Below are 26,617 nucleotides of genomic sequence, written 5' to 3'. Positions count from 1 at the left end.
GTGAGGCAAATTTCCCTGCAAATGTTCCAGCTGATGAGAGGAAGCAGATGCTAGCGGAGCCATCGAGAACACGTAGAAAGGGCAGGGACGGTGTTGCTGTGGAAACTGGTGAGCAAGCAAGCTTGTTTACCAACGCTGAGTCAACCAGCATGCCGTGCCATGTGAGACTGACCCATATAATGGCTGGGATAGGCTGATTAGCAGCAACATGTTGCCTTCATGTTAGTGCACACTCTATAGCACAGAGTATTCTCCCATTTTCTAAAGAGCTCAATGAGACGGATAGAGTTGACTAACACCTAAAAAAAAATAAAAATCCACAGCTGTATACTAACCCTCATGTTTTGTTATAATTTACTTTCTGTTTGGATCCTAATGTAAAGGGCTGGGTAAATATAGGATGGAACACATGTTGGGTTAATTTTACCCACTAACTTAAATTGTTTATTTAATGGGTTGATTCATTTTTACTACAATACTATCTTCTTCTTCTTCTTTTTTTTTTTTACTTAATACATGAATTAATTTTTACAGATTAACTTAAACTTTTAAAATACTCCACACAACCACTGGTTTGCATGATAATCATATTTTAATGTATAGCATATTTTATATAGTTTTTAATACGTATTGCCTACATTTAAGCTCTTCTAACAAATATTAGAAGTAAAAATGAAACATTTAGAAGTAATTCAAGTGTAATCGACCAGTCTCTTTTCTCCTGTTTCCACCGTAACGGCGCTGGATCTCGTGCCGGAGATGGCTCACATTTGGCGGGGAAACCGATAACTTCAGACCGCCGCCGGCGTTTTAGTCATAGCCGAAAAATTCTGTTACTGATTCCATAACCTGTCCATAAATAATCAGTGTACAATTCTGAAAGCATATTTTAACATCCTAAGTATTTATATTCTGTATCATTTTGAATAAAAGCATAAAATTTTATGCAAGGCATCAAGCGTTTCCATCACATGAAAAAAAAGACCGACGTGACACTCGTGTAGGTGACTCATATCACGCCCCTGTGTGTTGCTTTGCATAAAATTAAACCATATACAGAACAATAATGAATTTTTAGATAAAATAAAGAGTACACAAACCTGTATTTTACCGAAGACATGCACCGATTTGACGGAGCTGCACTGCTCTCTCCTGAAGAGGTCGCAAAAACACAGTGATAAATAACTCAACCCTGGGTTGTCCGTCTAACCCAGGATCTGGGTAAAACAAAAACAACTCCAAAAAAAGACCCAAAAGGCTCAACCCAGGACTTGGGTAGAAAAAATAACCCAAGATTTTTTTAGGCCCAGTTTCACAGACAGGGCTTAGCCTAAGCCAGGATTAGGCCTTAGTTCAATTAGGGTATTTAAGTAGTTTTTATAAATGTTCCCTAGAAAAAAAACATCACTGGTGTGCATCTTGAGACAAAACAATGGCACTGACATATTTTAAGATCTGTCAGTACAAGTTACTTTCAGTTACAACAGCTCAAACATGCATTTTAGTCTAGGACTAGCTTAAGCCTTGTCTGTGAAACCGGGGGTTTGAGTCTTTATAATAGTAATTTCAAAATGAGCCTAATATTTTCTCTTTATAGTCATGTTTAACTTTCTCTGACATAATCAAAACCCAGCACAGCCCTGTCCCAAATAGCACACGTGAGCATTGCGTTCTGCGTGTGCATGTCCATTAAATCCACAAGACAGTAGGGTGTCCCATTTGTCATTTTAGGTTTCAGAAGGGTGCTCGGAAGTGCCCCATTAGCGGCCGATATGTGTCCTCGAGTGTCCGATATGTGCCCAGCGAGCTCCACTGCAGATTTCTACCTGACGGTACGTCATCCAAGTGTGGACTCGAAGGAAGATCACGAGGGTCTAGCGTTCCTTTTGGGACAGGGCCCAAAATAATGAAGTGTTAACTTTCTGAGATGAATAATGACACTCTTGCCTTCCATACAGCTGCTTATTGCCGAACTGAACTTGTTTCATAATTGATGAACTTGCAGTATTAACAGAGTTGTTGAACTGAAATGAAACAACACTGAACTGAGTTGAATAATGACACTATTATGTTGAGTTGCTTTATAGCTGAAATTGAATTTGTTTCATAATTGATTAATTTTACATTACATTAACACTGTTATTTTACTGTTTATTCATTTAAACAACCTGTATTATATAAAATGATATATATATGATATATCATTATTCAACTCAGTTCAGTGTTGTTTCATTTCAGTTCAACAACTCTGTTAATTTGTGTTCTGAAGATGAACAAAGGTCTTACGGGTGTAGAACGACATGAGTGATAAATGACATTATTTTCATTTTTGGGTGAACTAACCCTTTAACATCTGAAAATATACTGCATTCATATTTTATGTAAAAATTTCATGCAGAAGACACTTAGACTACGTTCACACTCAGTACGTTTTCATGGATAACAATATTCCGATATTAACCCAATTAAGACAATACTCTGATTAAGAAACTACCATGTAAACAGCGATTTCTGATTACCTTAATCCGGCTAAAGTCATACTCAAAGTAAACACAAATCGAATTAATTATTTGAGTATTCCAATTTTAGTCACATTATCAAAGTGTATTATAGACATACACAGCATAATCACACTATTAACGTCGTGTTGGAGTTTTCGCTGCATTTTGCGACAGGATGCAGTAGTCAAACATTTGACAGCAAATAAGAGAGCATAGCTTCAAGCAAGATGGCACAAATCAAATTCCTCTCACTTCATCTCATCTTTCATCCAGTGCCTCCAAGTTTGTTGTGGTGGCATGAAAGAAATGTCAAATGAAAGTACAGAGGAGGCCTGTTGCTGGAGGATTTGTATCCGCCACCGTCTATCTGCCGTATAGCATGAAAAATAATAGACTGCTATTGATGCTTTCGTAAAATTAGAAATGAAACACCCAAAACTGTATATGGTACCATAACGAAGATGAACTGTATGTTGATATGTGAAATTCTGAAGGGAACGTCGGATGGCGTGGCTTGGGGATGTAATCACGCGTGGCATTAATCGATATATGTTCTATAACGTGTAAAAATGGAACATGAAAGGAATCAGAATCTGAATTGGTTTCTATAACGTTGGTAGGCATATGCCAAAAACACACAAAACAAAAAACAACAACAACTGCAGCATGGAGGGGTTTGCAACATGACAATGTGTAGCCGCCGCGCTGGACTACTGCATCTTATGAGGCAGCGGCAGAAACGTTGGAGGCTGGTGCTGTCCGTGCTGTCATCTCTGCCGGTTTCAAAACACGTCTGTTATATTGACATTTTCTGCTCGTCTGGCACTTTGCAACAATACACAATTTTGTTTCTGCAGCAACTTTCAGCATGTTTCCTATAACGACGTCTGACGTTTACGTTTTACGTGGTGTGAGAAAGTCACATAAACCACGCAAAATCCGATCAGAGCGGTCAGACTGAAACGGATTTCCAGAAAGGCGATTTGAATAGGATTTCAAACCACATATGAATGTAACTCGAAACAGATCTGTAAAAATTTTATTTCATGTGATTTTTGGCCGTTCACACTTGCTAAATATAATCAGATTCAGATTTCAATCTGATTTGGACAAAAATCAGATGACAGTCTGAACATAGCCTTTGTGTGTTTGGTTGGTTGTTCTGAAGCGTTCTGATTGGTTGTTAGAGTGTTGCTAGGTGTTTAAAAGAGCCCAAAGTCACAAAAGCTGCATCCTAATTCAGAGGCTGCATCCCCTGAAGGCCGCATTTGAAAAGAAAATAGTTCAATACATTTGCGTTCTCAAAACTTTTGCTTTCTCCAAAAAAAACTTGCTAAACTGTTGATGGAAATAATATGAGGTGGGAGGAAAATATATTTCAATGCTTTCGTGTGAACTCAGATTTTAAGAGAACGCAAGCTAATGCAAAGCTCCAATCTCATATTTTTTCATCACCATGTCCACTTAGAGACTCCGTATAGAAGAAAAGAAATATATAAAGAAAGAAAGAAAGCAACTGGATCTAATATCACCCAGATACTTTGGAATTAAAGCCTATGAAACAACCCAATGTACAGATAAACCAGAAAGATGACAGAACTCTCTTTTTGGTGACCTAATTTTACTGTAACCCCCCACAAGCCCGGTCTCACCCCCTACGAAGACCATAATGGGCTCTAATTCACCTCTCAATCTCTTCCTGTTTAACTCAATTAAACATCTAGTTACTGTCACTCTGACACTATGTTTTCTATATTTTTGCTGCACTATCTCTGAACTTTTGTTACCTCCTGTCCTGCGTTCACCGCAATACCACCGCATCATTAAAAAAAACATTGTCTTTCAATTCGGTCTCCATGGTTACACCTGTTCTACTTCCTTTTAATTCCATCATTCTCACTTTCAGTTAAACAAGACTCTCACTTTCAGTGTTCCCTCTCTCTCTCTCGCTCGCTCTCGTCTTGAGGTTTCTCAAACTTCAGGAGGTCGTTCAGAGGTTATGCAGTTTCATTTCATTCTCCTCCCACTATTCTATAAGACACAGAGAGAAAATGAATTATTGGTGAGAAACAGAGAGATCTAATGAGTCTCTGTGGTCAAGGCTTACGTAACAACTCTGCAGCGTTAGTGCTTGCCTAGCATATTTACACAGCACTTGAGCTGATGTAAGACTCCAAATCAGTATTCACAGCGAGCGGCGCATGCAGCAGGGACACACCAGCAGCCACAGCATATATGGTAATCTCCCAACACTTTCTGACAGCGAGCACACTGCGCTTCACACTCAAGAGAGAGAAAGAAAAAAACATTTACAGCATATTAGCAGGAAATGAAACCACATATGACCAGGTTGAAAAGAATGAGCGAACCGACAGACAGACAGAAAGATAGACAGATAGATAGAACAATTAGAATGATAGAATGACAGACGGACGGACAGACAGACAGAGAGAGACAGACAGATAGATAGATAGATAGATAGATAGATAGATAGATAGATAGACAGACAGATAGATAGACAGACAGATAGATAGATAAATTAGAAAAATAGACAGAGAGACAGACAGACAGACAGACAGATAGATAGATAGATAGATAGATAGATAGATAGATAGATAGATAGATAGATAGATAGATAGATAGATAGATAGATAGATAGATAGATAGAAAAATTTGAAAAATAGACAGAGAGACAGACAGACAGACAGACAGACAGACAGACAGACAGATAGATAGATAGATAGATAGATAGATAGATAGATAGATAGATAGATAGATAGATAGATAGATAGATAGATAGATAGATAGATAGATAGATAGATAGATAGATAGATAGATAGGCTGCGAGATACATGTGGATGTGCCACAGCCTGAGAGACAGCAGGTGAATGTATGTAATGTGTGTCTGACCTCAGTGTGTTTCCCTCCCGTCCACCACAGTGACCCTCCGTACGTGTGTGTGTATATATTTGTTTAACCACTGTGGTAACAAATGTTCAGACATGTTTGATTGTGTTACACTGTTAATTTAAGTTTAAGTTATGTTGTAATATTTGATAGCATTATAATATTTGATATTATTTTCTTCTATTATACAGATGTTTTTATTATTGTTTTATGTATGCTTTGGCAATATTGTATTATTTACAGTCATGCCAATAAAGCAATTTTGAATTTGAATTTGAATTTGAATTAGATAGATAGACATGGACAGATAGACAGACAGACAGACAGACAGAGATAGATAGATAGATAGATAGATAGATAGATAGATAGATAGATAGATAGATAGATAGATAGATAGATAGATAGATAGATAGAAAAATTAGAAAAATAGACAGAGAGACAGACAGACAGACAGATAGATAGATAGATAGATAGATAGATAGATAGATAGATAGATAGATAGATAGATAGATAGATAGATAGATAGATAGATAGATAGATCTATGTCTATCTATGTCTGACAGACTTGCTCTGGCAATCAGCCAATGTCAGAGCGCCCTGTCAAAGCAGCAATGTAAAAACGCTATGCTCCGCCCATTTCCAGCAGGTGGCGTTGATTAGCTTTCTCTGAATAGAGCTCACTCAAATGTCAATGTACTTGCACTTACGTGCTCAAAGTTCACACTGTGGAATTAAGGTGGTGAAATAAAGCAAACAACAAAGAACGTTCATGCTGCTTCGGCTTGTCTCTAACCGGACATCTGTGGTGAACTAGACCCCCACTTGCAACAGATAGATAGATAGACAGACAGAATGTGATGTGCATTTTCATAAACTAGTCATTTGTTTTTGGTGATGAGTAAACATGATGAACAGCCGTTAATATTCACAGCTTCATTAGCACGTGATGTGAGAGTGCTTTGAAAAATCATGTTAAAATATGTTTTTCAGAACTACAGCAAGTTAAAATACACATGCAAGTTCCTTAAAGATAACACTGAGCAGATACCAGCAAATTAGGTGCAAAGAACACAAAAGCTACAGACTACATGACACACTTATGTAAAAAGGAAACTCTAGAGGAAGAGAGGGTCTAAAAAAAGTTTGCTGAACAGAAGTTACTATAAATGCTTATTTTACAGCAGGCACGCTGTAACCCATCAGCCCATCCTGGGCCGGAGTTGATGTCTTTATATGTCTGAAAACCTTCACTATGGAGCTCCAGTGTTTATTAAAGTAAAAGAATACAAGATAGATCTTACCCTAAGGAAAACAAAGAGCCACTGCAGAGATACAGAAGATTTTTATCCAGTTGTCAACACAAAACAACAGCAACAGAGAGAAAATGCTATTATAAATAATAAAATAGTGAGACGAGGATGTAAACAGAACAGTGAAGGAAGTATGAGGTGCTACCCTACTGCAAATACATTCAGCCTTTACGTCTTTCATTCAACCCTTTGCTGACATATCAGATTTTAGAGCTGAAATACTGTTTTATAAATAATGCAAGTTAATACAATAAATTTGTCCGCAAAATGCCTCGAAAAGCAGTAAAGCTTGATTGAATATTTTGATTGATTTGATACAGTCTGGTTTTCGTACCTGATTCTCCAACAGAAGTGTTCAGCTGACCTACTTCAGATGTTCCATCAAGGAAAAAAGATGCCATCCAGACCATTCCTGAAAGAGAGAAATCAGTCATCCATTTTTACCCTCTTTCAATCACAGAGACCCCAGACTTTGACCCTGGACCATGTCATTATTGCCTGCTATTGTCCCCTGCAGATTTCTAAAGATGCGAAGAAAATCAATTTTGGGATAGAATAAAAAGAGTGGTTTGGAAAAGCACTGCTCTTATTCAGTACATTCAAACTAGAATATGGCACACGAACAAACAAAGAAAGAAAACAGAGAGAAAGAGAGCAGAGAACAAATCAATTTAAAGTAGAAAAGAAAGAAATGAAGTTGTATTGTGTTGTATGAGGTTGACATGAATAAACCAGACATGCCATTCTTCATCCGGCCAACAGGTGCCAGTGCCCTAATTTTCACAATATAGATTTATTTAGAAATCAAATTTGACAATTCTTGTCATACTATAAGAATATCCTGTAAGTTTGAGAACTGAAAACTTCCTTGTTAGTCCAATAAAAACTTTTATTGACACCAGACCCAGCACGACAGGTTTTTCAAAGTCAGGATCTATGACGTCAAAGGCCAGCAAGCACCGCTTCCGCAGAAGATCAATGCCTACTTCATCACTGCCTGTTTAGCCCCGCCCACAGATTTGCGCATGACATGCAATAGAATAGGTAGCCTAAGGCCGTGTGTCCACCAAAGCGTTTTTTTTCCAGCTGCTAGCGTACTTTTTTAATTGTTTTCAATGGGAACGCCACGTTTTTTAAACGCCAGGAGCGTAACGACACCCTGAGCGTCTTTTTCACGCTCAAGCGCTGAGAGCTCAGCGTTTTTTACTGGTCGCCTCGAGTTGAAGAATGTTCAACTTTGAGTAAAATGCTGCGCTCATCACTGTCACTTTTTAGCCAGCCGTCCAATCAGATTGGAGGATGGCGGGACAAATACTACACCGGCCATCGGTCACAACATTCTTGCTGTACAACAACATTAACAAGCAAAGAACGGAACAAAATGAATGAGAAATTAATATTGCTGGTCTCCGAAAATACATAGCAAGTAATTTCACATTGTGTCAACATTTTTAGTCTGAAACAAATTACCTGCAAAATCAGTTATAAGTAACAGTGCCGTGGATATTCCGTATCATAGCAACAAAGCGTCTCAACAGAAAAAAAACCGCTGCGCTGCAGAAGCGCTCTCAAGCGCTCACAGATAGGCGTTTTCAGCTGGCTAAAAACGCTTTGGTGGACACACGGCCTAATGCTGCGTTCCAGGCAGGTTTTTGAGCCCGTATATCATGACTTCAAACCACGACTCACGACTTTGTAGCGTTCCAGACAAGTCATGCCAAACTGCCTGAGTGTAAACAAACCAGCATGCGGACCGTACGGGGCTTATGCTCATTTACAATTATTTCTATTGCCAAAGGTGCTTACTCCTTGCTTATTTGAGGGAAGCGGAGGAGGAAAAACGGCGCATAAGGCAAAAGAAGCTGTTATACCTTTTATTTTACGTTATTATACCATGCACTTGCATAAACACTGCATCCCTAGGGGCTGCCATTGTTGTTTCATGGGCTGTGTGACGTCAGAGCGCGGAACTGGGAGTACATCGATCTAGTACGAGGTCACGGGTTTGACTGCCGTTCAAGTGTACTTTCTCGGGTAGAAGGTAGGAAAAACACATTCCAGGCAACCCGTAACACCGCGGTCAAAGTTCAAAATAGTTCAACTTTTGCCGCTGCGCTGTGTGACGATTACCCGCGCAGCCAATAGAAACGGGGCATCAACTGACTAGACATATATATAGATATATAGATATAGATATAAAACTCCCGTTGAAAGTTTTAAAAACTCCGCCTACTTTGCTCTGGCCAGCGTAGCGCAAATCGCTTTGTGTCTGAAGTGCTATGCTGAACCAAAGACTATAGAATAACACAAGACGTGTCACTCGTATTGTTTTGAATGGGAGAAAGTGTAACGCGCAATATGGCAGAACAAGTCCCGCCTTCTAAATAAGAGCCAATCGCCGACTGGTAAAGTCATCGCGTCACTTCAGCGGCCGTTAATCACCGGTTTCTATAGAAACAGTCAGACACGCGCATTTAGGTCTGCGCATGCGCATTAGCTTGATCCAGCCTGAAAAATAGTTTTTTTTTGTTTTTGTTTTTTTGTCATGATTCGAGCGTTTAGAAACTAAATTTATGAGCCGGTTGTTGTTAGATTTCATTGGTGATTTCAAATATGAAATTTAATCGTAAGGTTGGCAAACAGTTTTGGAGAATTTGATGTTTCCCCATTCAAAGAGATTGCATGATGCCCAGGATGCCCGAGAAGCATTTCAAAGATGGCCGCCGAGTGAAATGACTTGACTTAAAGGGACATTTTTCACAATCATGACAGAAAACAAATTACTGCACTAAACTCACTAACGGAAAGACTGCGTGATCCTGTCAAGATGGCGGATAAACAAAGAAGTTACCCAGAACTCAATGCGGCGTGACGTCAGATTCGTATTCTCTATAGTCAGCGTGACTACAGTGGTTCAAACGTAATGTTATGAAGAGATGAGAATACTTTTTGTGTGCAAAAACAAAACAAAAATATTAACTTTCTTCAAAAATTTCTTCTTCCCTGTCATTCTCGTACGCTGTTTACATGCAGTGCAGTGCTTCCGGGTTCTGCGTCAGAACGTACAAAAACTTTTTGTGCACTTAAAGTATTCTCCTTGCTTCATAACATTAAATTTGAACCACTGTAGTCACGTGGACTATTTTAATGATGTTTTTACTACTTTTCTGGACTTTGAATGTGGTAATTATGTTGCTTTCTATTGAGGATAAAAAAAACCTCTTGGATTTCATTAAAAATATCTTAATTTGTGTTCCGAAGATGAACGAAGGTCTTACGGGTGTGGAACGACATGAGGGTAAGTAATAAATGACAGAATTTTAATTTTTGGGTGAACTAACCCTTTAACAATCTACAAGATTTGAATGCTGTTTGCAAATAAAACAGCTAAAAAAAGACTAGACTTTGATTAGACATTGAAGGAGGGACCAGAATATAATCAAAACTTGAGGGTGGACTCTTTTTAGCTAAGGCCAAAGTAACCACCTAGCAACCACTCAAAACAAACTAGCAATACTGACATGCTAAACACTCAGAACACCTTTGCAACCACAACCATAATAATTAATTAGTATCAGAGTGTCGAATGAGCAAGGAAGCATAATGTTTTCTGAGTGTGTGCATTTCACAATGGCTGTTCTTTTTTCCAATAATATACATGACAAACCATATAAGAACTGCACGTAACCAAAACTTCCGATGGAAGTCTGACAACTTACAGTGCATTTTAATGTCAAAAGTTCAACATTAACATCAAAACTCACCACATCATTCAGCATCTGCAGAGGAAAGACGCATGATGTCAGATCACGCAACCAACAGCCTACGTGCGCATCTAAGTTCTTTAAAACGCAGCGCTTATCACACCACTGAGAGCCGCAGTGCTGACAGCCTCACAAGCTTTTCTGAGAGAAGAACAAGCTATAAACCATGGTGAGTTGTTCTTGTTGTCAGTTAGGGAAATGAAAGAATAAGTTAAAAAAAAGAAAAATTGTTTCATTAACATTAACAACTGAAGATTTTCAAGTGAAAGTGTTTAAATGATCAAGAATAGTTTACAGAATATTTTTTGATTTGACATTGATTTCTATGTCAATGCTCTTATTTACACCTTTTATATGTATATAGCACAGAAACAACACGAATTTACCATATGCTTTATAGCAATAAAATAAAGAGCAATAAAAATACATTAATAATAATAAAGTAAAATAACAAACACTAAAATTATATAACAAGATTCTCTATGAATGTTATCATACACACTGTAACAGGAATATACTAGCAAAAGCTATTATTATAAATGTGAGATCATTAAAAACTTTACATTTTACATGTTATGGTTTTGTATTTAGGGCTTTAAAGCAAAAGATTTCATATATCAAAAATGTGTTACATAATAATATAAAACAATTTTACATCACAACATCATATCATAAACAATTTTGTGAGCCAACTTATTATTCATTATAAACCTAAAGCTAGTTGTTAAAGCTTTGTCTAACCACACAGTTCTACACTTCCTGTCTTTGTCTACGTAAAGATACATGACTGATTCAAACCACACTGTGTTTGTTACAGCAATGTTTCACCACGCTTAGAACTATACTATACTTACTATACTCAGAAGTATAGTAGCCCTAAAAATATTTAGATGCCACATTTTAAAAAATGTGAATATCATTGCATTAGATAGTAAAATATCAAACCATGTGGTATTATTCTACAGGAAGCATTTAGCTGGATATTACACACAAAAAAGAAGTTTGTTACGCATTTACATGATAAACAATAGATTAACTGTTTATCAATATGTATCTGGACACTTTCTGTTTGAGAAATGTTAGTGGAAAATGTTCATAGTTCACCCAAAAATGAAAATTCTCTCATCAAGCTACTCACCTTCAAGTTGTTCCAAACCTGTATGAATTTCTTTCTTCTGCTGAACACAAAAGAAGACATTCTAAAGAATGTCTGTAACCAAACAGTTGATGGACCCCAATGACTTCTACAGTATGGGAAAAAAAATACTATGGAAGTCATTGGGGTCCATCAACTGTTTGGTTACAGACATTCTTTAAAATATCTTCTTTTGTGTTCGTACAGGTTTGGAACAACTTGAGGTTGAGTAAATGATGAGATAATTTTCATTTTTTCATGAACTGTTCCTTTAATGTGATAAACTATACTGCTACAACTATGTAAACCGACTTTACACATCCACTAAAAACCACAGAAACACCAACTGATTAAAAGACTCTTATCAAGAAATGTGAAGTATCTGCAGCATAATGTGAATACGTTCATTTTTTTTTTTTTTATGTGTGGTTTGATTGCTCAAAACTTGTAACACAAAAGTACCATCTACAAAATTGTGAAACCTCTGCAAACTGCTTCCCCACTGAAGTAACTACTAACCCTTCATACAATACTACTGGCTCTCTTCCAGATTGAATTTAACTGCAGTTCACGGATGAACCACACAGAGGCAGCGCTCAAGCTCTTTGAACGTGTGGCCTACATACCCGTCTTCATAGTGGGCTTTTCCCTCAACGTCACGGCTCTGTGCATCTTCTGTCGCATCAAGCGTTGGACAGACACGCACATCTACATGCTCAACCTGCTGTTTGCCGACTTCCTGGCCATTCTTATTCTTCCCTTCAAGATACTGGAGGTCTTCTGTCCAATAACACCAAGCTTTTTGTGTACGTTCCTGCTGTGCACCCAATTCTCCAACATGTACTGCAGTATCTTCATCATTACAGCCATCAGCTTCCACCGATTCATAGCTGTCAGGTTTCCGTTTCTGGCCAAGACACTGCTCTCCAAAAGTAGGATGATCGCCATCACAACGTGCATTATCATCTGGGTGATCATAGCAGTGATCTGCTCTCGTAACTATCAAGAATTTCTCCCAGACATGTTAGAGCGCTGTTATGATCGAAAGGTGGCAATCAAACTCAAAATACCTTTTTTGGTGGTTTTAGAGGTTTTAGGGTATCTTATACCATTAGTCATCCAAATAATTTGCTCCACACAAACCATCTACATCCTGATCAGATCGCTTCGGCATGTTGAGGGAAGGGATAGAGTGGAAAGGAAAAACACTACTGCTATTATCGCTGCGAACATGTTCACATTCATAGTTTGCTTCACACCTGTCCATATCGGTCTTTTGCTGCAAAATTATTCATCTGATGAGTACTTTGTGCGAGTGTTTATTAACGTGGCCGAGTGGGTCGCTACAACCAATTGCTGTCTGGATTCTATTGGGTATTACTTTCTTCTAAAAAAAATTAATAAGAGACAAAGTTCATATTGATTGTTAAAGGGATAGTTAACCTAAAAATAAAAATTCTGTCATTAATTACTCACCCTTTTCGATTTTTGTTCATCTTCGGAACACGAGTGGTGATTTTTGATGAAATCTGTGAGTTTTCTGTCCTTCCATTGACATATGCAACTACCACTTTCAAGCCCTGGAACGGTAGTAAAGACATCATAAAATAATCCATGTGACTCCAGTGCTTTAACCTGAATTTTATGAAGCAATGTTTTCAATTTTATGAAAACGTAATTTACTTTAATTACAATGGGCATTCAGGCAACAACGTCCGCTCTTGCATCAACACATGGTGCTCTTCTGAATGCATTTTGGAGATTAATATTTTGTGAATAAAGTGGTAAATATGGTTAGATTCATCAGATGTGAGAAATGTGCGAAACCTAAATGAAAAAAGTTTATCTACAACAGATAACCTATCATGATTAAAAGATTAACCACTATCAGTGGAGATACCTCACAGTTCCATTTAAATACTATGGTGCATAAAGAAGATAATCGCACGAGTATCATGGTATACATAAAAGTACAGTATATTCTTGTGAAAAATGTTAAATGAATACTAAATAAAATGTTACATTAATAAAATGTTAAATGTGTCAAACCCAAAATGGCTTTTAACAGTCTTGACCACAAATTACTAGTCAGGAAATTAGATAAATTTAAGCAAACGCAATACTTAAAAAGCCTTTGCTCTCACAGAAAAACTTCAAAGAAACACGAGTTGCATGGTGACTGGTTTTTCTTTGAAAATCTACCGATAAATGTAATAATAAATGCATCTCTACCACAGTGACGCATGGAGGAAGAGTGTCATTGTGTGGGTAGCCTTGCTGGTATTGGTAAGCTGCTTCTTGTGAAAAGTCATTTAATGCTTTGGAGTTCAGGAGAATATTGCAGAATGGCTTGCTTCCCACAAATGAAAAGTTGTTTTCTAAAGAGGAATGATCAGATGTTATTTTTAAACAAGACTGCTCCTGCCCAAACTGTAAAGACAACCAAGAAGTGGCTTATTGAGAACAAGTCCATCACAGGACTTTGAACCCTACAGTATTTGGTCTCACATTAAACGCAAACAAACTGGGAGACATTTTTTATCTACACAACTTAAGCCATTAACAATACTTACTCTTTTTCCTGTAAAAAGCTGTCTGCAAGTTGGGGAAGGCTATTTCAAGTTACTTTATCTACAGTATTTGTGCAATTCTTGCTAATTTCCTGATCAGTGATTTATGATATAAATGGTTAAGACCATTAAAAGACCACTAAATATTTTGCCATTTTTGGCTTGGCCTTTTTTTTTCTCCAGAAAGTATACACGGGACATATTGTAAAGATGCAATAGCTTCTGACATTAGCTACTTCACACACTTGAGTCTGTCGACAACAGGACAAATGGAAGAGTATGGTCGTATACAAATTAATTTTCAATGGCGTCCCTGATCACGTCGGAGCATTTTCACGAAAAAGAGGCATTTTTCCTAAACGGCTCAGAGTACATATGGATTAGTTTTACAATCTCTTTAAATTAACTTTTTGAAGTGTCAAAGTGATAGTCATAGCTGTCTATGGAGGGACAGAAAGCTCTCAGATTTCATCAAAAAGATCTTCATTTGTGTTGCGAAGATGAACGAAATGAGGGAAATTCATGACAGAATTTTCATTTTTGGGTGAACTGTCCCTTTAAATAACGGTTTATGTATAATGTTTTCATAACACGCGTGCAATAGAGAATACGAACCGACGTCACGCCTCGTTGCATGCCGGGGCGGCGCCGCCATTTTGACAGGATCACCCTCTATTACTCGTACTGAAATTAATACGGATTCTTGCTTACCTTTTGTTTTGTTTCTGCCATTAAGTGGAACGTTAACATTTTTAATGGTATGGTTTGCAGGGAATAGAAGCTATTGTATCGCGTCGCATGATCATTTTATTTATTTATTTTTTTTCACTGAAGTTTTGTAGAATTTCGTTTACAATGTTGATCTGTTTACCGTGTCACACGCTGGACGCTCACCGCTGCTTCAGCCATCGTATGAATATCCAAATAAATCTATGTGATCAACACACTGAGAAAAGTCGATTCATTTATTTGTTGGAAACATTTAAATGGTGCTTAAACGAGCATACTGAGTAGGCCTACAACTGTTGTCATTGTAATCCCCCTTTTCCATGATCACAGATGAGGAGAATCAGAGATTATGGGTCAAATTCAGCGGACAGACGGACACGAACACAGTGTATTTTTATATTTATTTTAACAAATGACAACCACACTAAGCAATTTCATACCTTTATAAAACTGTTATGAAGAAATTATTTTAGAAAAAAAAAAACTTTAATTTTGGGCTCATTTGCGTATCTCCACGCAGTATGCTTTAATAAATATGTACAGAATTGTTTGTTTGTCACATGAAGCGTTTTTCTTGTTAAGCGTTAACCCCGTCAAGTTCTGCTAATTCACGAGCGCAGTGAGAGTCAGACTTGCAAAGGTAATGTTAATTATTAAACCAAACGAAATCAAAACTTTCAAAAACACTTAGCAATTGCCATTCTTTTATTGAGTGATAAGCAGTGGGTTTAATCAGTGCCATTAATAATAGATTTGCCATCCGGCGTCTTCTCGTCATCTCCTCGACCTGCTTCCCTTGGTGTTTTTACACGTAGAAAAGGCGAAAAAACGTTTTTCACTGTCTTGTTTTCTCTCAGAACGATGGTCTGAGTTACTATCACAATTATCGATGCAGCATTAATGACATACAATGGTGACATTTTTCACAATCATGACAGAAAACAAATTACTGCACTAAACTCAATAACGGAAAGGCTGCGCGATCCTGTCAAGATGGCGAATAAACAAAGAAGTTACCCAGAACTCAATGCGGCGTGACGTCAGATTCGTATTCTCTATCCGCTTGTTAAGTCGTGACGTAAGGAACGCCGTTTCCGGGTCCAACCCTCTACTCGTTTCACTTGAGAATACCATCAACGGCCATTTATGAGTGCTATTTATTCATTTTAAACATCAATCATTTAAAAAAAAGTTAAACATTTTAAATATTTACAGTGTACACAACAGTCTCCATGCTCACAGCGTCACAGATATTAATATTTTAACGATTTATAAAAGATGAATCATTGTCTGGCCATCTGGAATTTTGGTATGGAGATAAAGGTTATAATTATATATTTTTTGTAGTATTACACCACATCGTGTATGTATATTAGCATCGTTTGTTGTTTTCTTGTGGTATGGGATAGAGCGTTAGGACCCGGAAGCACTGCCGCGTGACGTCAGACTTAACAACCGGATAGAATGCCTCTGGGATGACGCATGTTTGTAGGCAAAATCCGGAAGCGAATTAGCATTTTAGGACTTCCGGTTCCAATGCCGTAAAGTCTATGGGTTTTTGCTAAATCACCTGAAATAAGGTCTGTGGTTAACAAAGCCTCTAAATACTTTCACGTTTTGATCTATGACATAAAACACACAAGTTATAACCCACTTGTGATTTTTTTTAAACTTTTACTGTGTCTTAAAATCGGCGGTTGCTAACAAATTGCTAAAAGGGACTACTTCCTTTGGCGGGGACTTTAGACGTCATCATGACAAACAGGACATTTGGACAGCATTTCTCATGAAAAAGTGGATAAGTATTCATACACAGCACAGATCATAATCAGCGAGCATGTTTTTAAATAACGTTGTTTTTGCATGTATTTGCTATAACAATGAAAATATTTGAAAAACGGTTATAAACAAGTAATGATGCAATCCTTTACATCTTAATTCTTGAGTTTAGCAGAATTCAATGAATGTAAAATTATTATCATGTCACATATGACACATTTTATTTAATGTGACTGACAAAAACAGTAACACCAGTGACACAATGAATCACCAGTGACGTATGTGTAAGACCAAAAGATCCTTATTCGTCAACTAGAATTAAGTAGATGGGACTAAATTTGTACATTTGGTATACAATCAAAGACTTATCATTGACATTAGTGGAAGCAGTCAGAGGATCATAAATATTTTAAAAATGTCTATAAAACATGCTGTCTGTAAAATCGCTGCTTCTCAGCTGTGCTCAATTTAGCCATATACCTTTAATTTAGCCATATCTGACCAAATGAGGATTAACAATGAGAAAGAAGAGTTATAATCATGTAATCTTAGTGCTATTTTATGCAAAAGAACTTAATGAATAGCTTTGAATAAAGTTTATCTATATGGGTAACATCAGTGACATTTTTCATGAAAAATGTATTTTACAAAATGGCTGCTGCAAGGTATCAATCCACATGTTGTCAATCATGATATATTCACTAAATTAAGTTGTTTAATTTGTATTCTAGTTTAAAAAAAATCTCTAACAATAATGTAGGTCACACCAGTGACTTCACCTAAAAGCTTCATATGAAATTATGATTTTCTAATTAAAAATTTTGATAACTCAAAAGAGACTTTCCATTGGCCTTTCTTCATGGATCTTCAGGAAATAGGAAGAAGGAAGTCAAGTGATGCCATCAGTGTGATTTTTATTTCAAAAAAAGAGATTTTTTTTAAAGGTAACACCAGTGACACAACGTCACCAGGGGTTCATTATATATTTTATAATATTTAATCAGCATTTTTTTTGTTTTGTTTTTTGTTTTCTTTATGTAGTTTACATAATATATTTGATAGTTATGCATACATTATATTTGAAATGGTAGAAAAACTGTTTCTGAGCTCAAAATAAAGCACTTTCCCTCTGTACATGACTGTGGGGACGAGCACTTCTGTGGCGCTTGGAATTTTTACAATTAAAAAATGAATATTGCCACGTTGATGGCTCAAGAAGGTTTAATTGTTCAAATAACATATTGTTTCATATTAAAATATATATATAAGTGTTTTCAGGTGTAATATTTCTGTAAAGTCTAGGGACAGAAAAGTGGACGTTTCTGTACAATGACCATTCATTGTAAAATGAAGTAAATATTAAAAATGAACAACTTTCATGTTAGCCTAATGGAAAAAATAATGGAGTACTTCAACCTACAAACTAATAAATGATGTCATCAGATCATGTGTGCCTTCGGCAGTTATCATTTTAAACATCAAAATCATGATAGGCCTACCCCTCAATAGCAGGCTTTATATAAGATAGGGTGAATGCAGATTGAATGGGACATTTTATCCAAGTCATCTCAATAGTAAAAAGTGTCCCAATCACCCTGAACTCACCCTATACAATTTATTATGTATTCCCATGCTTAAAGAACATTTAATCCCGTGGAGCTCTAAAATAATGTTGACTTCAACTGATGAATGCAGCAAAGAAAAGATAAAGAATGGAAAAGCACTTTGCTGGCAAAGAAATTGGAAAATTACACAGGTAAGACAATTCCTATACCAATAAATACCTGTCAAACATTGTTTTATTAAAGAAAAATTATTTTAGAAAAAAAAAATACTTTAATTTTTACACTTAAGACAGGTATAGACCTTATGTAGCCCCGCCCCTTTTCAGCGCTGCGCTCGTTGTCTTTTGACTTCCGGCTTGTATTTCCACAGCTATCTTATGTATTTATGAATGAACTGCTCATTTTAAAATCTTCCCGGTCTACTGACATTTGTTAAGACATCTGCTTTAAACATAACAATGCTCATGATAACTTTCATTAACTCTACAACACGTAAATCAACTTCACCAGCTAATTATTCTTCAACAGCGATGCCATAGAAATATACAGGGCTATCGCAAAAACGGAAGTTCAAAGACAATATTCTAAAGATGGCGGCGCGCATGTTTCTCTGGAAATGTGGCAAAAAGTGTAATATAGCCACACAGCTGGGAGATACAAGCGAGTGACGATCGAGTGACGTCATTCTTTAGGGTACGCGCATGTATCCATGGCAACGCTCAGCTGCGTCCTGCCAGTGATTTTCTCAGACGAGTTTTCTCTTTCTTCGGCCGAAAAGGTATTTTAAATTTTAGTTTAGTAAGTTAGACATTAGCTACCTTAACCACTGTTTATCTTGTAAATTTTAAATTATATGACAAGATTACATTTACAAATGTTTGCTGAAGTTGTTGTCCGTCGCGGCTGACCGTTACGGCCTATCTTCAAATGTGCGCTAATCTTGGTCTAACTAAACCCAAATTGACAGTAACAAATGTTTTTAATAGACAAACGATACCTGATACATGATTGAATGTGTTCATTTTGTCGTTTTAGGTTAGAAAGCCAACGAAAAAACTGCCATCAGACTACCACAGCTGACAACGAGAGACGCGCGAGCACACACAACTGCATGTTTGCCTAACACACACACACACACACACACACACGGAAAGAGCACAACAATTGTAAAACTGTTAATTTATAAATAAATACACGTATTTTGCTCCTTACAACGTGTTTGTTTTCTTTTGTTAACCTAGAAGTAAAATAAAAAATAACAAGAGGACTTAATCGAAAGTCCCCTAAACGTCCTGAATGGCCGCTGAACGTCCTCGTGAACGTCCGGAGGACGTCTTTGCGGACGTCCCCGGGACAGCTAGAGGACCCTACACATGGACGTTCGGGGGACGTTCGCAGAGGCCATTCAGGGGACGTTTTTTTGTTAGCTGGGTAGTCCGTTTATAGCCTACTATTAGCTTTTTATATCTGACGAGTTTATTTAGGCTTCAAAATCTATAAATGTTGTTTTAACTTGTAAAGATTATATTGATAGACAAAACGTGTAAGTGTCATAACCCTTTGTTAAACACAGAGCTTATTTTCTGCGATTTTCCAAAAGTCTATGGGAAAAATGCATAGGCTTTCAACCGAGGGAATCCATGCGCCGCTAACTTCCGGGTTGACCTACAAAAACGCGTCATCCGAGGGGGCGTTGATAATGTTTCCTTTGTAACAGAGCCAGAGCGTGTGTCTCAATCAGCTCCCTAGTTCAGTAGTCAGGGCACTGATCAGGGTATCAGCCACATTCACTTTCATTATATACTGATTCACGACCTAGGGAGCTGATTGAGACACAGGGATAGAGAGACAGAGTTGCTACAACGGAAGTTCAAAACGCTTGATCGTCACGTGATTCGTGTAGTCTTCAGATAGTTCCAGGAAGTGCTTCGGCGGCAATTCAAAAAGATAGGCTCTGCTTTGTAACGATGAAGTTAGCCAATCATAACAGTGGCCGTTTACTGACAAGCCTAATGTTAACAAAGATTATTAAATACTGTAGCAAAAGTATTGCTCATTGTTAATGTTAGTTAATGCATTAACTAACTACTGGGACCTTATTGTAAAGTGTTACCATGCCTTCTGCAATTTTTGTAGGGTTGGTCCTCCATTCAACAGGCCTTCAGCTCTGAGCAGACGGTTAGCACGAGTTGTCATGTGATGTTAAACTGCCCTCTAGTGATCATCTAGTGTATTTCAATTACTCTGCAGTCTCGTCCACATACTGCAAGCAGCCGAACGCTGTTGGCACGTGGCAGTATGTACAGCAAGCGACAAAAAAATCACGGTAGTCTTATAATATTCGTTTTAGGTACTCTGTAGGGCTGATGTGGCATTTAACACTAGTGCAGTTTTCAGTTCTTATGATATGTAGGCTATCATGGTAAACCATAGTATTCCTTTATTAATGGATATATCAAAGTACCTTGGTATCACCATCTGATAGCATAGCATGGTACAGTACAATTTTAGGCAGCTCAGCAGGTTTTGGGACATCTTTAGACCTGTCTGCCATAATTTTTTTTTTTTTTTAATTGGATTTTAGAGGATGATGGATTTTACTTATTAGAATGAAAAAAAGGCTACTGCACATCAAAAAGTACATGTAATGTAACGTTCCTGGTAGGAACTATTAGACATATTTTTATTATTAATAGACCTAGCCATTACGAAGCAAAGGACATGAATAAGTCAAATTAAATTGCATTGATGCTAAATGCCTGCTGTAATTGATATGTTGATGTGTCTAATTAACTTCCAAGTAATGATCCTTCAAAACAGCTTCACTCTAGTCTTCAGATGCACAGATGTTGCTATGGCGACATGGTTCTCCATAGCAACAGAGAGATGCTCTGTGAAATTTCAATGTGCATTCTGTGAAACGCCATCTTCTGGGCGGTGCCGTGCAAGTGAAGGAAACAACAACCTTTACACTTGATCATCATGTGTAATTACTCACAATATATTAGCTAGAAATATGCTCTAGTCAAGCACAAATCCGTTTTAATTAAAAACTAACAGGATGCCTAATAAACAGCTCATTACCAGTGAGGGACTAAATGTTAGCTTACAGTACATAATGATGGCAAAAGTTAATTTTGATATTTTTTAAATAATTTTTTAAAATGTTGATACCAATTTCTATAATTTTACCAAATTAATGGAATAAGACAAACCAACTAAAACCACAAAGCATCACTGAGTGCAATCAAATCCAAATCATGGCTAATACTTACTAGTGTTTCTGCCGTTTTACCTCAAATGATGTCACTTCCCGGAGAATGATGTCAATGAGCAGCTGGCTTTTAGCAGGATGAAAAGTGATAAGTAAGCAATAAGCTACGAGAGACTGCTGTATCGTGAATAAGTCACGGCTGAAGGCTGTAACCCCTTCAGTCGTGACTCATTCACGATACAGCACAAGCCTCTCGTACCTTATTGCTTTTATAAAACGGTTACCACACGACACAAATATTAAAGTCAAGAATATGTAACAATGCACCTTTATGAAGTAAACTCTTACTAAAAGCCTTCCTTCCGCCGGAAAAAGATAGTCCCTGATCGTGAACAGCAACAGAAGTTACATTTCACCATTAGATGACGGCAAAGACTGTCTTTATGAGTGTGTCAGTCAGTAGCGAGGACTTTTACATTGAAACTGATTGTTGTGAACACAGAACAATAGCTCTGTTAGTCACGGGGAAACCTCTTAACTGTTAAAAGGACAAGATAATACATCATCGGACATTTAAACAGATTTTTTATTATGAACATAGGACCAGGGACGTGGGAACTATATTGTGAGAGGGGGGGTGGGATTCGTGGGGGGGGGGGCTCAGTGTGGCCCAGGCACGGCGCCAGGATTCCAGTTTTGGATGGGCCAGACCAATTGTGGGTGGGCCTTAAATTAAGAATGTTAAATAAAAAAAAAAAAAAAAACGTTATCCAATCACTGCTTAACCTAATAAAAAATATTGACTAATATAGCCTACTGTTATATTATCTGTGCGTATACATAATATAGATTTTAATAGCTTGATGTTCTTTAAATATTTTGTTGCATTGTTAAAAGTTTCAGTGCATAAGACAGACCTATCCGCGATCGCTCTCCATGGTTCTGACCAAAGAAGAGCGCTTTGGAATCTCCATTACGCATGAAACGCATCATACCTGGGCTGCGTTTCCCGATAACATTGTCTCTTAGCGCGCTACGAAGACTCTTAAGGTATAACTTAACTAAAGGTATACTACCACTAAAGGTATATCATTGCTAGGCGTCTTCAGGGCTATCATCCATTCGCGAGGCATAGGCGCTGAAAGGCAGAGGCGCTGGCGCCCTCCTACCAACGGCGCTGTTTTTGGTAAAACATAATTTTGACGATTTCATTAAGTTTTGTTTTATAGAAAACTCTTTTTAAAAGATATTCGTTTTGTATAAATTGTATCTTAATTTTGATCAATGTTTTATCAATCAATTGTACGTATTTAATAAATAAGAAGCAAATATATAGCAGACAATGTATAACCTTAGTGTAATTGACAGAATTACTAAAAAATATTTTGCTACCTAAAAGTTAAAGATTTTTTGTGTCACGCATGCATGCATGTCTATTTCCCTCATATTAAATATAAAACGCATGTGGACTGATATTTTTCCAATGTCTGGACTTCTTTATTAATGGAGTATATAAACAGACGTTTCAATATATTGGTATTAAATGCATTTTCTGAGAATTTATATTTCAAGTTTTTACTGCAAATGTCAAAATGCGCACTCTTTGGTCCATCAGTGCTTTGGTCACTGATCACATTAGAATAAAATATCTCATAATAAAATACAATTGACTGATTTATGAATGTATATGTGTTAGCTATGGCATGAAATATCTGATATTCCGATTGTCAAATACATGCAAGTGGAAGTGTATTGTTGTTTAAACACCTTTATAACGATCACGTTAGTTGAGCTGTATGCGGGATATAATTTTATGACACAAAATTTTGAAATGTAGGCTTAAATCAAACACATTTTAATTCAGATTCTGTATTGGAAGAATGTCTCCCATTTGAATGGGAGAAAGTGTAACGCGCAATATGGCGGAAGAGACGCGCATTTAGGTCTGCGCATGCGCATTAGCTTGATCCAGCCTGAAAAATACAGTTTTTTGTCATTCCAGCGTTTAGAAACTAAATTTATGAGCCGGTTGTTGTTAGATTTCATTGGTGATTTCAAATATGAAATTTAATCGTAAGGTTGGCGAACAGTTTTGGAGAATTTTATGTTTCCCCATTCAAAGAGATTGCATGATGCCCAGGATGCCCGAGAGGCGTTTCAAAGATGGCCGCCGAGTGAAATGACTTGTCTTAAAGGGACTTTGATAAAACACAGCTATTGACTAATCAGAATCAAGGACAAGAACTAACCTTTTTAAATATGGAATATCCTATAGAATAGTTCTAAGAATACTATACATTTATTACCAATTAAAAATGTTTTGTTTAAAAACAATTTAATATTACTTGGCCTGTTTTAATTTAGAAGTAACATCTGCTCAAACCAAAGAAGTGAAATTATTCAAAATAATTATTTTCTTCTATGAATTAATTGTGACAGTGTGAAAAATTAAAACTATTCAATATTCAAATTAAGACATAAATGATGAGGACAATGAAAATATATTGCAATTTGCATGACCCCCTGTGGTGAAAATTACATTTTTAATGTTGTTAATATGTCTATCTGATGTTTTTAATATACTTTAAGACAAACCATTGCAAATTCAGCAGTCAACATCATTGCTGAGTATTTTCTTGCAGTAAAACAAAGACAGTCTCAAACCTGCAGTTTGAAATCGCTGGTGTCTGTGACGTCACAAAATACCTTGTAACCAATCATGTCAATGTCAACCTGTCCGATGTTGTAAAAAGCGATACCATTGTGCAGCGTTTACCTCAGTAAGTTGACCGAGTGGATCTTGTCTGAGCTTGTATGAGTGAGTGGAGGCAGGGCTAATTAGCATATATAGATCCGTGTATATTAAATGAGGCAAGGGTGTAGAGTTACATTCAAGCTATTTTAAGGCATTAATCATTTCTTTTCACAAGAAAAAAACGTTTAAATATGTAATTCTGGTGATCAAAGATGAGTTTTAAAGGATACAATTATTGACTACAGGGGGACTTTAAAAATATTAAATACATTTTTTTTATTTAAAGAAAATTCATTACATGCCAACCTTCTCCTGAAAGAAATCTCTAATATCTCTAATATTAAGGTTAATAGTTGGACTCTTTGGGTTTTCATACTGATATACAGTAGCTTGTAAAAGTCTGTTTCATAATTAACAATGTAGTACCTTAGACAACTGGCAACTATAAGTCTTACTGCAAAATGAGACACAGGAATCATGACACATTTCACAGAGACAAAGGTCAAACAATCAAATGTGTTTATTAGAATGATAAAATCTCCATGTTGATTGACGTTTGAAAATAAGTGTGTGCTCCAGTACTGAGTCGTGTGTGTTCATGTGTGAAACTGGGTGTATAAGTGTGTACTTCTATACATGTGAGATTATTTAAAAACCAACCAACAAACAAAACAATTATCACTGTATACCGTCCCTCGACTTCTATACACAGGGACATTACATCATCGTCAGCAGAAGGGTGAAACTCAGGATTTGAGCTATGTACAGAGCAGCTGAGTCTAGGTAAACAACTCAACGTAACACTGATTCAGTCTTACACACAGTCCTTCACGTCGAAGGCAAATCTGTGTCGCCATATACACTGTCTTACAAAACGTTGTTCCTTCAGTCGTTATCAAGAGATCAAGAATCCTTCTTCATCTTTTGCAAAGTCGGTGAGAACCAAAAAAATGTGATCATATGTGGAACACAAAAGCGAATGAAACATTGTGGGAAAAGTCAAACACACATTATTGGCCTTGATTATTGTACAATATTGTGCTTGTTGCAGCATGATCAAAGATAAAGACCTCTCGGTTTTGAAAGCAAGTGCTTACGGGAAAAATCGTTTGAATACATTCACAGAACATTCAACACTTTCCTTGACAATAATAGACCAGAATTAACACAAATGGCACTGTGTGAAAAAGTCAATGTCACTCAACATCACTTAGAGCAATAAAAACACCAGAAATCATCTGAACAAAAAGAAAAATATTGTGAAGGGCAAAGTCATGGAAATTGAAAGCCATTTTAATTTACACTGAGTGACTTCCTGCTACAAAGGAAATAAGCTTTAGGCACTAAATTTTCAAGTTAATGTGTGGACACTTGTGTTTTTAATTGAAGGCAGTTTGTAAGTTTCTTGAGGCTTTAAAAGAAGAAAATTAGGAATTATACTGGGAACTAGACTATGTGGTTGTTAGCATGTTGCTATCTAGTTGCTTACTAGCTCGAGTCTAAAGACATTAAAAATTCCATTAGACAGTTTTTTCATCCACCAGGCAAGAAACTAAACTTTGATCACTTGAAAAAGCAAAAAGACACCTCTAAGCTGCACAATTTGAGGTATCAATTCATTTAGTAGCACAAACTGCATGTGACAAGTCACACTCTGAAGAAACACTTGTTTTGGCATCTTTGTAGCTTATTAGCAAACTTAGTGATTTCATTTTCTATTGGCAAACACTTTTGAAGATGGATATGGCACAATTTCTTTGAGGATTGAGAAGATAAACACTTTAAAACTTAGTTGAAATGTTAGCTGTAAGTATATGATATCTTCCTGACAAACTTTCTTTCTCCACATGTGGTTTTAACATTAGCATATTAGCGGCATTTGCTACTTCCTGCATTTGATTACTTGCTTTTGTGTCCTTGACCTACAGGTAAGCGGCTATATCCTTGCATTTCCTGCCTACCGGGATCTATTTCCTGTGTTCCGGATCCTATTTCCTGCCTGGTGTATCTTTAGTGCTGAAGAGAGGAGACATAAATACATACACACGGTAATTTAAACACATAAACACACATACACACAGAGAGAGACAGCGCAATCAACCATGACTCTCCTTTCAGCTGGATTTATGAGCTAATCAATGTTCAACCGACCATAGCACACAACTGCAGGAGTGTGTTTTTTTCTGAGAGCATCAGCAATGGCATGTGGATGGTTTCTAGGATGGAGGAGTATGCTTATGTGATGCATGTAGCACATGCTTTTAATAAGAGACATCGTGCAGGTGCATGAGCACCATTATTAAATGCATTCCTGTGAACTCAAGTGTGTGTGGCAACTCATCTAATCAGACATCTGCTTTCAATATCTCACAGACTGATGCTATTAGA

General features: G+C 37.0%; 1 protein-coding gene and 2 long non-coding RNA genes across 3 annotated transcripts; 2 read left to right on the top strand and 1 right to left on the bottom strand.

Annotated features, from left to right (window-relative positions):
• Nucleotides 1-595: 595 nt before the first annotated feature.
• Nucleotides 596-8,228, bottom strand: LOC125249952. Its single transcript, XR_007180694.1, has 5 exons — nucleotides 8,189-8,228; nucleotides 7,053-7,130; nucleotides 4,425-4,532; nucleotides 1,101-1,152; nucleotides 596-849 (listed from the first exon to the last, which is right to left on the bottom strand). It is a non-coding gene; the product is annotated as an uncharacterized LOC125249952 (long non-coding RNA).
• A 2,266-nt stretch (nucleotides 8,229-10,494) lies between these two features.
• gpr35b (G-protein coupled receptor 35 b) lies at nucleotides 10,495-13,117 on the top strand. The gene is made up of 2 exons (XM_048164090.1): nucleotides 10,495-10,651; nucleotides 12,168-13,117. The coding sequence occupies exons 1-2, from the start codon at nucleotides 10,649-10,651 to the stop codon at nucleotides 13,038-13,040; spliced, it is 876 nt and encodes a 291-aa protein (XP_048020047.1). The 5' UTR covers nucleotides 10,495-10,648; the 3' UTR covers nucleotides 13,041-13,117.
• A 5,705-nt stretch (nucleotides 13,118-18,822) lies between these two features.
• LOC125250101 lies at nucleotides 18,823-19,468 on the top strand. Its single transcript, XR_007180718.1, has 2 exons — nucleotides 18,823-19,038; nucleotides 19,296-19,468. It is a non-coding gene; the product is annotated as an uncharacterized LOC125250101 (long non-coding RNA).
• The last annotated feature ends 7,149 nt before the right edge of the window (nucleotides 19,469-26,617 follow it).

The sequence above is a fragment of the Megalobrama amblycephala genome, linkage group LG17 (genome assembly GCF_018812025.1).
Source record: "Megalobrama amblycephala isolate DHTTF-2021 linkage group LG17, ASM1881202v1, whole genome shotgun sequence".
Taxonomy (NCBI): Eukaryota; Metazoa; Chordata; class Actinopteri; order Cypriniformes; family Xenocyprididae; genus Megalobrama; species Megalobrama amblycephala.
The sequence above is the reverse complement of the archived record's forward strand: the minus strand, read 5'-3'. Positions and strand labels throughout refer to the sequence as shown.